Genomic DNA, 12,210 nt, shown 5'->3' with positions numbered 1-12,210 from the left:
TGCGACAGATAGGTAGACAAAGAAAGCGATTGTCTATAGCACTGTTGGCACGTAATATCAGCTCTGTTTTAGTTGCCATGACTCTTTAGAGCACCGTTTCCACAAGACAGCCTGGCATTCCGTAGAATCTCGCGGAAGTATTCGCTACTGTATTTCCGTAGAATCTCGCGGAAGTATTCGCTACTGTATTTCAATACAGTAGCGAATACTACAGTAGCGGACAATACAGTAGCGGATAGTGATACAACTATCCGGCGCTGAGAGTGACTAAGGCTGACCGTGTCCGTGTGAGGCAGCAATGCGTCACTCCGGCTTGCATAGGCCAATCCCAGCATAAGCTGGCCCTAAGATGGCTCTAGCCGAGCCAGAGAATTTCTAAAGACGTATTTTCGACGTGAGCATGATAGGTACCCCATATAAATGGAATTATCAAAGAATTGCTTTGCTTATTTTTTATTGTATAGATAGCAAGCATATACATTTTGAATTCCTTTTTAAAAAGAATAAACTTGATATTTTGCTAATCCTAACAGCAATCGTAACAGCACCTGATAATTTTACATGTATGCAGTGGACAATGAATACGTGCTTGAATGAGTACATTGCTTCTGGGAAACTGAAGCTTGTGTCAAATCACTCCCAAAAGCGTAACGTTTGGAAGAAGTGCGTCAGCGTACGTCAGATGGTGCGCTAATTATATGAAGTCCTTGGATGTAGTGCGAGATGATCGATAAAAAGCTTGTCGATGAGCTTGTCGCTGCCGGTGCGCGGTACGGAATCATATCCGCCAAAGAATTATTTCTGCATCCCACGACGGTGTCCCGCAAGGCAGCTGAAGTGGCCGGTGATTTACGAGAGTTGCCGTCAAACATTGCCTCTGTTATATCTAATGATGTTTTCTTTTCTATGTTAGCATAACCGCGTTTAAGTTTGTTCCAATGACATCTATATTTTTGTGACTGATTGTGATTAGTGGTTATTTTTATTAGCTGTGCGACTGACACTGTATGTATTTTTTATATTTTTTGTGTATGCCCTCTCCCACTGTAATGCCTGTTAAGGCGCTGTGGCTAATGAAATAAATTAAAAAAATAAAGTTCCTTCGGGTTGTTAGCTACAACACGTTATCTCTAGCAGGACGTGTACAATGCAAACAGTGCATGGTCTTTCTAAGCTTTGACACCAGTAAGACCGGAACATCTCACCTGCACAGGCACAAGTGTAAATCAACAGGAATATCTGCTGTGCTAACTTCCTTCTTTTCTGAAAAGAAACCCATGGTTCCTGCCAGCCTAAAAGATAGCTTGGCGACAGCGTGCGTCAGATGGTGCGCTAAATATATGAGGCCCTTGGATATCGTGCGAGATGATCGATAAAAAGCTTGCCGATGAGCTTGTCGCTGCCGGTGCGCAGTACGTAATCATATCCGTCAAAGAATTACTTCCGCATCCCTCAAGGCAGCTGAAGTTGCCGCTGATTTACGAGATACGCTGAGGCCAGTGATCAAGACAGCGATGGAGGAAGGCCATTGTTCCATGAAGATCGACATGTGGACTGACGGTTGTAAGAAAACGGTGTACATCACAGCCACTGCTCACAACGTGAACGACGACTGGGAACTAAAACGTTTGCTATTATTTACGAAGGATTTTTCCCCCGAGCAAACGAAATCAGTGCCATTCGACCGTACAGGAGCATCAGTTGCGCCGCACACGTCCTCAACACCATCCTCCGCCACATCTATGAAAGGTATCTTGAATGAGCATCTACCAAACGTGCGTGGGCAGTTGCAAATTGTGAAGGCCGTCGTCACCTTCCTTAAGCAGAGCGGGCTGTCCAGCCAGCTACCCCACGCTGTAAATCAAGGAGTACCAGCTGGAATTCAAAATTCACCATGCTGAATGTTGTGTACATGCAGTACGAAGGTAGAAGTCCCCCTGGATTCTAGAGAAAGCTCGCTAATGGAAGAAGTTAGCAAAAATACTATAAAGGAGATAGTTGACGTTTTGGCACCGTTCAATAAAGCAACTGACATGCTCGAGAAATAGAGGCAATCTACCCTGCCACTCGTTCGGCTCTGTCAAACAAAGCTGAAGACGCATTTCACGGTCATGCCAGCTTACGAATCGGCAATTGCAGCAAGGGAAACTGGAGGTTAGTGAACTCCAGAGGACAACCTTCTATTAAAGTGGGGACAGGTTCTACAAATAATTTTGCCCGGTACAAAATCTGCTCCAAAACGCCCTTGACGATTCCCACCGCTGTATTCGCAGAAAAAGTACAGTGTGCCGCAGCTGAATAAACGCTCCTCGTACCTGTATGTCTGCCTGGTCATCTTTTTCCACCATGACGACGTTTTGTAAAATAAATTACTGAAGGTAAAGTACTTGTTAGCGAAGCATGCGCCAAAAAAAAAAAAGAATTGTCGCAGTTTCACCGGAAAGGCGAAGCATCAATTGCGATAGCAAATTAGTAGAGAGCTATACGAAGTAAGGATAGTATTTTTATCAGCTGCATAAACTTGGACATGCAGCAGCACCTGCAACGTGCAAAACTGTTGTCAACGCCGTCGGCGTTTTGCCCGCGTTCGCACCGAACGCGCGCGGTGTTGGTGGCTGTTGCCGGTGCCTCTGTGGGCGGCTCGAAGGTTTTCGACGAGATCCGAATGGGACACTCGTCGAGCAGCGTCGGAAATCTTACCCACCTTCTCGCCTCGCAACGTTTTAGATGCGAGAGCATCTTATGCTCGGGGCAGTGTCCGTTCTGCAGCGCCCGCACCCATACTGCTCATGCGCAACTCTTCCTCATTCTCCTCTCCTACGCAGGTGTGCGCTCTCCTCCTGCCCTCTCCGCCACAGGTGCGGGGCAGCAAATCATTGCATATAACTCTCTCTCTCACTGTCCCCCTCTCTCTCAAGGGTACGCCGGTAGGGGGCGCAAATGTCCCGGCGCCGTATAAAGCGCGCGTTCGCTGTGCTTCCGTTATTCTCTCTCTGTGCAACGATGTGCGAAACGCCATGAACAACGTCAACGTCGGCGCTAGTTGCAGCGGCAGCGCCACCGCCGCGGTGCAGAGGAGGGCTCGGGAAGCCGAACGTAAACATCAACGTCGGCATGAAGCTTCTACGGAAGCAACATGGGCTCGGCACGCCGAAGTGGAACGTCAGCGTTATCAAGCCGACCCCGAACTCCGGGCTCGGACAGTCGAAGCGCAACGGCAGCGTCGAGCGACAGCTCCCGATCCCGGAACGACGAGGCAACGCGAGTCTGCGGCCAGAGCAGCAACACGTTCGAGGCCATTACAACGCCCGGGCTTCGACGGTGCTGACGCGTGGTTCAAGCGCGACTTCCTCGATCGGAGCTTCGGGCACAGCTGCAACGTGTGCGACCGGCTTTGGTTCGACAACAACCTGAGCAAGGTCGGGAGCGTCCAGAACGAGCGTCAGCGTAACGCGGCCGTCGGCGTGCTTCGACGCCAGTTCAGCAACAACACCGGCGAATTCCTGCAGTTCGCGGTGTGCTCCGCATGCAAGGAGGCTCTAACGCCGGGAAAGGTTCCGGTGATGAGCGTGAGCAACGGCTACCGATACCCGCCGAAATCCAAGCACCTCCCCGCGCTGAGGTGCTCGGGTCACTAATTCACAAGCGGTCACTAATTAATCATAAATAAAATGCTGTAAATTTGCCCGTTTCATTTTCCTGCGTCTTTTGCGTAAAGGAAACTGGCGAGCGCATGCGCTCCCGCGCACCCATGCTACGCGATGTGTCTTGTGTTTTTTTTTTTCTTATTTATTTTGTATATCAGGCTACTTCTTGGCTAATCCCCGTTGTGGGCACGTACCATACTATGAAAATCATGTTCATCCTCAACACGTGGCGGTCGTCTCAAGGAGCTAGTTGGCGTTCGCACGATATGTACCGCTCGCTTCTTGTCCAGTTGTGGATCTGTACCATAGCATGAAAATCACCATCATAATCAACACGTGCACACGCTTATTGTGCGATCATCTGGTTGTTGTCATGTGCAATGATATGGCGATCGCAATCGTCAACATGCGGCTACAGTGTTCTAGCCACTGTATTGCGGCGATCATCTCAAAGAGCTATAGTTAGCGTTGACACGATATGTACCGTTTTGTTGTTGGCGAAGCCATCATTGTGGGTATCTGCCCTAGTATGAAAATTGTCACCATAACCAACACGTGACGACCATCTGAAAATGCTAGTTGGTGTTGGCACGAGGGAGGCCTTAGTGTCGGTTGTGGCTTATTGACCCATGCATAGGAATCGGAAAAATCACGTCGCATTCCATTCTGGCACATTGCCAGTGCGGACATTTAAATGCAGAGCATTTCTTTAACTCACATGTAGCGTGCGCCGTCCGTCCGCAACAGCTCGAGCACAGGTGCGCCCTCTCCCCCACTCCTCCTCTCCAGCATCACGCTTGCAGCTCATGTGTAGCGCGCGAAGCGTCATAGTTGAGTCGCGCTCCGGCGCTGCAAGAACCGTAGCAACAGCAGCTGCTGGCGTGATAGCGCGCCCTCTCTCCACCCCCTCTCCATCTAACTCGCGCGCTAGGAATATAAAGCGGGTTGGCGCGGGCTCCACTCGTCAACTCCTGCGCTCTCGTCCCTTGCGTTCGTCGGCGGTCGCATTTGATAAGCGATGGAAGCAAGACCTTCAACTAGTACCTCGACGCAATCCAACATCAGCGCCGAAGCACCAGTTCAAGACATCGTACCATCGTCTTCGTCGACGGCGGCAGAAGACAAGGCGGCGAGGCGGCGCGCTGCCGACGCTGAACGCAAGCGTCGTAAGCGTGCTGCCGACGCCAAACTTCGTGAACAAGAAACCGCGGCCAGGCGTCAACGTCGACAAGCGGATCCCGAGCAGCGTGCACGAGAAGCCGCGGGCAGGCGTCAGCGTCGGGCCGCGGACCCCGGTGTACGGGAACGAGAGGCGGCGGCGAGCAAGCGTCGTCGTCTGGAGGCCGCCGCCGCCGTCGCGGAGCCCGTTGCCCCGGAGGGCGCGGAAGCCGTCGGGCAACGTCAACGGGACTTTAGGGGTGCCGACGCGCGCTTCAAACGCGAGTTCCTGGACCGGAGCTTCGGGCACAGATAAGAATCGCAGTGATGCCAATAAAATAATAACAACAACTTTACGTTACCTACTTACGATTCTCTCTTCTCTCTCAACCCAGACCACCACCACCACACCATCACCACCACCACCACACCAACACCATGGAACCCCACTATGCTCTGCATTTACACGTGTCCCTCGCGCGGGGGCATGCGACGGAGCTTTTTTTTTTTTTTTAAGAGCGATGTTTTTTGTTTACTGTTGGGGGCCCATTGTCTCACTTGCAACAATTCGGAGACAGTGGATCATGTTTTTTACACCGTGGAGAAGGAGTTTACTTCTGGAACGTTTTGCAACGAACACTATACGACTAACCGAAGGAGTACCACACAGGTTTCATACGGCGCCTCTTTTCAAAAAACATGAAATACTAACCATTACAAACGTCATGAAAAAAAAGTTGGCGATGGTCATTTACAATCAAGTAAAATCTAATCCTACAGGTTTTTTCAGAGGTATCTTGCGAAAAACCACTGCCACAACCTACGTCATAAGATTTATAGGAAAGAAAAACCACGCACAAATTACGGAACCGAGAAACTGAGCTATCTCATTCCGTATTTTTTAAACCAACACCCTTCTCTAGCTACGCTGATTGAGGAGATCGGTTCATACCGTGCTTTTAAAAGCAAGTTACATTCATATTTATTATCAATACAAACATAAACCTTGTTCACGTTTTATGTTGTCAAAAGTATTTGCTGTTGTTTTTTCTCTCACCTTGCGTCATTTGGAAGTCGTTAAAATCAATTCATTCGATGTCCTATTTTTGGTGTCACTTGTATACCTTCTGGTGCCTTAAATGTGAAAATTATTGTTTACGTACACAAGCGTTACTGTACTGAACTGCTTCTTCTTCTGTCCTATGACCATTTTTGTCTGCACTGTAATAGCTATTGCCAAACTATACACTGTGCATTGTGTCTTTTTGGGGGTGAATTTGGGTTCTCGGGGGGCAGGCGCCCTGTCAGGCTTTTTGCCTTTTCGCCGGTCCCCTAGGCAACTGTATATGTGTGTACATATACATATATGTATTGTTGGTTGCCTGAAATAAAATTCTACTTCAACTTCACTCAAGAAAAAACTATCACTACGTAGTGCTCACTAAGAATCAGGGGCCACATTCACAAAGCTTTTCTTTCGCAAGTTCGCTTTGCCATTGGCTGGCCGCCGCCACTAATGATATGTCTGGCATCCGGATTGGCTAAAATTCTTTCTTACGAAAAATTCTAGCATAAGAAGTTTTTTGTGAATTCGGGCCCAAGTTTCTAGCAGTTGAGAACGAGGACGGGCTGCCTTCCGACTTAATAATGCGTCTTGGCCTCCACTGTTTATGCTTTATGGCGGGCTCGAATGGCGGGAGCCCGACAGGTGCACTGTATGCCTCCAATTTCACGAGAGCATTGCCCGGTACACTGAAGTGATCAAAACGCAAGAGCTTGTTTCTGACTGGCTTCCTATAGGGTGGAAGCCCCCCTGGTAGACCTCACGGAATTTCCAAATGACAAGGCCAGCCATGGGGTAGCTGACTACCTTTTCTCCGTTTCCTCTTTGCTTTGTAAGGGGACAAGTGTACGAGACCGCAGTTTGCAATGTGTTAAGAAACCGGTAATAAAGAAAAATTATGGTTGATCCCTCTTTCATAGAAATCGGTAGAACACGAAAGTGAAACGCGTCTTCACAGAAGCTGTTGCATGTGTGTTTCGTGAACGCACGGTTCGCTGCGTCGAAAGGCGCATGATTTGCGGGCCGGCAACCGTGTTGCAGGTTTGCTTGGCGCGCGGCTTCCTGTTTGCGACCGGCGTCCAGCTCCCAAGTCGCTTCAGAGACGGTACGAGCATTTTGGTCCGACTCCGTTGTGTATTGGACAGCCAGGTCAGTTGCGATGCGCTCAGCTTCAGGAATGCGAGCGGCAGCGTTCGCAGAGTGCGCCGCGAACGCGCGAAGGCGTTCTGCTTCATGCTGGCGTGTCTCTCGCCGGACCAAAGCGAGATTCACCTGTCGATGCCGTTACCTTTCTGCGCCGCTTCGCGCAGCAGTTTTCTTAGTTGTGGTCATCGCAAGCGAAGCAGTAGGCGGCGTGTAACCACTGATGATGCATGTTGAAGCTCCTTAGGCGACGAGGTGCCACAGGCTAATCCGACGCGAAAGACGCGGCAAGTGGCTATACCACCAGGCTATACCGCGTTGGAGACTCCTCTGCGCTGTGACTACCGAAGCGCTCCCAGTCGGCGCTCGTTAGTGTCACGATGCAGTACTTCGCTTCAACGCTCCTAGATGGTGGCGCCATCCCGGTCAACAAAACATATTTTACTCGTTGGCGCCGAACATCACATCCGTTACATCCGTCACGAAAGTTGATTGCGGGCCCCGTCATAAAACACCTTCGTGTTAAAAAAGTGCGGTTATGGCGTAATGGTTGAAGCATTGGGCTGCTGCACGAAGGGGTCGAGGTTCAAATCCTGACTTTCTTTTTTTCTGTTTAGGTGAATGCGAATGTACTTGGCGGGAACTCGACAGACCGACCAACCTTCCCAGGCGAAACCATGGAACGGGGGGTAAGGAAATCTTCGGTTTAAAACAGCTATTCCTCAGTGTTAAGTGAGAAACGTCAGCCCACCATTCGGCTCGAAAAAAAGGGAGTCAGCAAATTATTCGCAAGAAGTTTGTAACTTGGAAGTGTTATTACATAAAATCTGTAAAACGGGATTTTTATGCAAGAATTATCAAAGACCGGGGTGCCTTTTGCAAAATAAGTCGCTAAAAGAAAATACGCAACCTCTCAATCTCACAATATTCTCCCAGCAAGAGCTCATTATTTTACATTATTATAGAGGGACCTTTATTTGATTTATTTGATGATAATGCAACTGTTCGACGCTTCTGTCGCCAGCTTTTCAACAACATTCGTTTGTCTAATAAGGCTGATTTTAAGAAATGAAGCCAAGAACGCTGAACCCCGCAGATGATGTAGAATAGCTCTTTATATAATGAGCTATATTTTAGGGAGTGTACGCACGGCAAAATTTACGGTGCACATAATCTAACCTTCGGTCATAAAACGCGTGGAGCCAGCCCCCCAATTTGCTGCACCAATCACTGGCACAAAAAGTGTTTCGTGTGCTAGTGCAGTACTTGAAATGCACCGGTCTGAGATACCGCTGATAGTGATCCTTTGCATCCTGCCACGTGAACTCGGTGCTCACTCTCTTCATCTTTTCCTCTTTCTATTCCCCGTTTCCTTTACTCCGAGTGTATAAGGTAGAAAACCGGACGCTTAATTGTCGGGTTGAGCTCCCGGCTTTTCCTCTCCTTGTTTTCTCTATCTTTCTATTTGTACCTATGGCCTTGGGATGTGAGTAGTTACAAGGCTGTAGGTCACTGGCTCTGTCAATGGCTAAACGAGATAGTAGTAGTGCAAGAGCACCTCTAAAGAGTGGTCTACCTCACGCTTTTCGTGCCTGGCTTCCTACTGCAATTCGTCTAATTGCTTTTCTTTTTTTTTTATAAAGGCATGCCCAGACTTGAGCTTCACCGCAGGCTATAGTAGCATCGTCTCCAAGAAAGCAGCACGTGCATTTAGAACCATTCGAACTTATAGAACATGGAAATACCTTCCTTATGGTAGAATGCCGCGGCCCCCCGGAAGAATATTGGAACGCTCTTTTCCAGGAGCGTCAGCGTCATGTTCAAGTCTTCCAGAACACCCACGACGGAGAAGTGACGCTCAATGTTCTGTCGAGCCTTGTCCAGGGCCCAGGAGTTTTGCACAATTCTGCAGATTGTATTCAAAAGAGAGAACAAAAGATAGAGGGTAAGAAACAACAGCTTACATACTCACTCGAATATACTCGAACCAAATCATCTTGGTTCCCTGCACTAGCAATGTCATTTATGGAATCCCCCTCTCTTGTGGTAAGAAGTATATCGGACAGAGGGGCAGGTGCCTGAATGATAAACTTATAGACCACAATAACAACGTTAAAATGCGCGTGATGGGCGGCTTGCTATTCATTGTAAATCGTGTGGATGTGATTCAGCGCATGCACCATTGTAAGCTTCATGCATGACAAGCTTACAGGAGAAATTAGTGAGGCTGAAAAGATTTTTAGATTAGGTACTGAGTGCAGAAGCACCCCATCTGCTAACCTTCTTGATAAAGAAACTTGGTTTTCTTAGGAGATAATCATTTGTGCATGCGTGATGGCTTTGTGCGAGCGTATGCACTTGCGCTCTGAAAAAATAATGCTATTGTGGTAGTTTGCGCTCTGCGTGTTGTCTTGCCCTTTTTTTTTGTGGTCGTTCCCTCTGCGCTATACAGCCCAACGATCATGAACCAACAAGCGGACGAGGTCGCGGGATCGAATCCCGGCCGTGGCGGCGGCATTTCGATGGGGGCAAAATGCGAAAACACCCGTTTACTTAGACCTAGGTGCACGTTAAAGTACCCCAGGTTGTCCAAATTATTCCGGAGTCCCCACTACGGCTTGCCTCATAATCAGATCGTGGTTTTGGCACGTAAAACCCCATAAGTTGATGAGCCAACAAGCCCATATTTCTATCTTGATCTTTTAACTGGCCCCGCTACCTTCATCAAAACCTCAACGGCTCAAGTGGTAAGTCTAGCAAAGCATGAGAGCGGAACACAAGGTTCGCCACAAAAGTACCACATAAGACAGTGCGCTGTAGTAACTAGATTACCAATAGTAATGCAACATACGGGGGGTTGTTACTGCACGTTCGTAGTCGTCTTGCGCTGCGTGTTACACGGAACAAAAGGAAGGAACGACACAAATGAAATTACACCAAAGCGCAATTCCGATTTCGCGATGGTAACATGCGAAGCTCGGAGTTTCTTCCAGCCATCCCACTCGAAGAAGGTACGTTTCTCGCAAGAAACACATCCCTCCGCTAATCTGGCTGGTTTTATTGTGTCCTGGAAGTTTAATAATTCGGTGACTCGCGTGAAAGAAATCATAAGAACTGAATTAAAACTGGTTTCATTTTTTACCCTAAGCGGAGTTTTGTCATATCGCGTTTTCCTGATATCGTGATACAATTCGTGATTCAGATATTTTTGTGACGTTGAGGTCTCCGTGAAAGTATGAACGATAGGTTAATATTGAAGAAATGTTGACACGGACAGAACAGGGCCTGAGAAAACGTACAGGCAAGAAACATGATTCGCTACTTAAAATTCACAATTTACGAGAAAAAAAAAAACAGGCTTCGTAACAATGTGCCGCACGCAAGTTCCTGAATTTCCCGGGAAAATAAATTTTCTTGTTTAATGCTGATAGAGTAAGGCAATCGCATAACCAACCTTGGGTCATTGAATGCTGTCCATTTTGGTCATTTTTGTCAGATTGTCGTCATGCCGCCGCGCACAAGTCCGAAAGTGAAAAAAGACGGATGTCGAAAGTCTTTTTTTTAATATACCGTTATGGCGCATCGTCGCGGGGGAAAGACAATGCATGATTTCATATTTTGCTCAAAGAAGCACATGACGTGCATCGGAGAGCAACTTGGATAAGAAATTTCCGCATTGGAAAACGGTGACTAATACTACACCGGTTTGCTCGAAACACTTCACACGGGGCGACTTCTTCCTTCGCCGCGAGTAGAGTATAACATACTTTTAATTTATTTCAACTATCTTCCTGGCGTTTCAAATAGCGGAGTGTACTTTGTTGAGGGGGACGCTTCATGAAATTATAGTGATGTACGCTTAAGCTTCATTTTGTTTTGTTCGTATTTAGTTTTCTACCCCAGCATTACTGTTACTGATGCTTTAAGAAGCAGGAATATTCTCGCTATTGTACTTTTGTCTGTAGGCATAGTGGCAGGAATGATGACAGCCTCGGAAGGTGCGAAGTTCATGACACATGTTATGCCGCGAGGGGACATATAGTTTTCATGGCATGCTTTAGGTTAGTGGTGCAACCACACGATTCTGTTTTCTCATTGAACACGGTGAGTTGTCCGTTTATTTGCTCGCATTAAATTTAGAAGCAGCTGCTGACAGCGCTCGTTCCAGCTTCGGAGCATTCGACCTGCGCACAGCGCCGCTAGTTTGCTTTCCGGCAGTGTGCACACAGCTATATTCCATTACAACTGGTTCAATTCATTTCCAAGTCGTGCATTTACCATAATACAACAGGCTTTACCAAATGAATACTCTCGCTAAATTTTGTAAACCAACACTGCTTACTGCGAGCACGAACAAGCGTCAGTCCTCGGACGCAGACTACCTTATCACACGTATCAGCTAATTATAAAGAGAAAGGTGCATCCGAACTCACAAACGGAACTCTCGTTTGTTTCTATACCAAAACATCCTGACGGTGTAACTTTACCGTTTTTAACATTGTTAGATCACAGCAGAATATCTGTATTTAGTTTTTGAAACCAAGACTTTCCTGCCTACATATTGTGAGATGTTATATGGGATATACACTTAAACCTCGATATCACGAACTTCAACATAACAAAATTCTCGATATAACGAAGTATTTTACTTTTCATAGCCTGTTCTCCATAGAACGCCATGTATTTAGAACGTCAATATAACGAAGTGTGTTTGCATACGATTTCAATATAACGAAATTTCACTGCCGCCGCAAAGGAATGCCGAGACAATATATGAAAACTTCCGCGGACGCAGATGGCTAAATGTATGAATTAAAAGCGACTATAAGCAACGGCTGAGCGCACACGCAGCCGCGCACCCCCTGCTTTAGAGGTAATCTGCCGCGTGTGCAAAGAGGGGGCGTGCCGAGACAGCGTGGCATATCATGTAAGCTGTCATCCCGCGCGTTTAATTAGTATTGGAGGTTAGAGCCCTGCACGGGACCGGGCCGGGGCGTCCGAAGCGTTTGTCGGCGGGCTCGGGTCGGGCCAGGGCTTAAAGCCGCGGGCCCGGCCCGGGCTCGGGCTTGAGACCGCAGGCCCGGGCCGGACTCGGGCTTTAGGTCGCAGGCCCGGGCCGGACTCAGGCTTGAAGCCACAGGCCCGGGCCAGACTCGGGCCCGTTCATTGAAGGGCCTAAGTAGGCCTTCGAGCACACGC

At 48.0% G+C, this 12,210-nt stretch overlaps 1 protein-coding gene across 1 annotated transcript in view; it reads right to left on the bottom strand.

The window, feature by feature from the left end:
• LOC119431840 (uronyl 2-sulfotransferase) overlaps positions 1-12,210 on the bottom strand; it is an 83,329-nt gene that overhangs the window by 13,546 nt on the left and 57,573 nt on the right. Inside the window, exon 7 of the mRNA XM_037699296.2 lies at positions 8,757-8,917. Within this exon, the coding sequence (XP_037555224.2) occupies positions 8,757-8,917 (161 nt within the window). The remainder of the gene's footprint in view (positions 1-8,756; positions 8,918-12,210) is intronic.

The sequence above is a fragment of the Dermacentor silvarum genome, chromosome 10, assembly GCF_013339745.2.
Source record: "Dermacentor silvarum isolate Dsil-2018 chromosome 10, BIME_Dsil_1.4, whole genome shotgun sequence".
Lineage (NCBI taxonomy): Eukaryota > Metazoa > Arthropoda > Arachnida > Ixodida > Ixodidae > Dermacentor > Dermacentor silvarum.
This window is presented reverse-complemented; position numbering and strand designations above follow the sequence as displayed.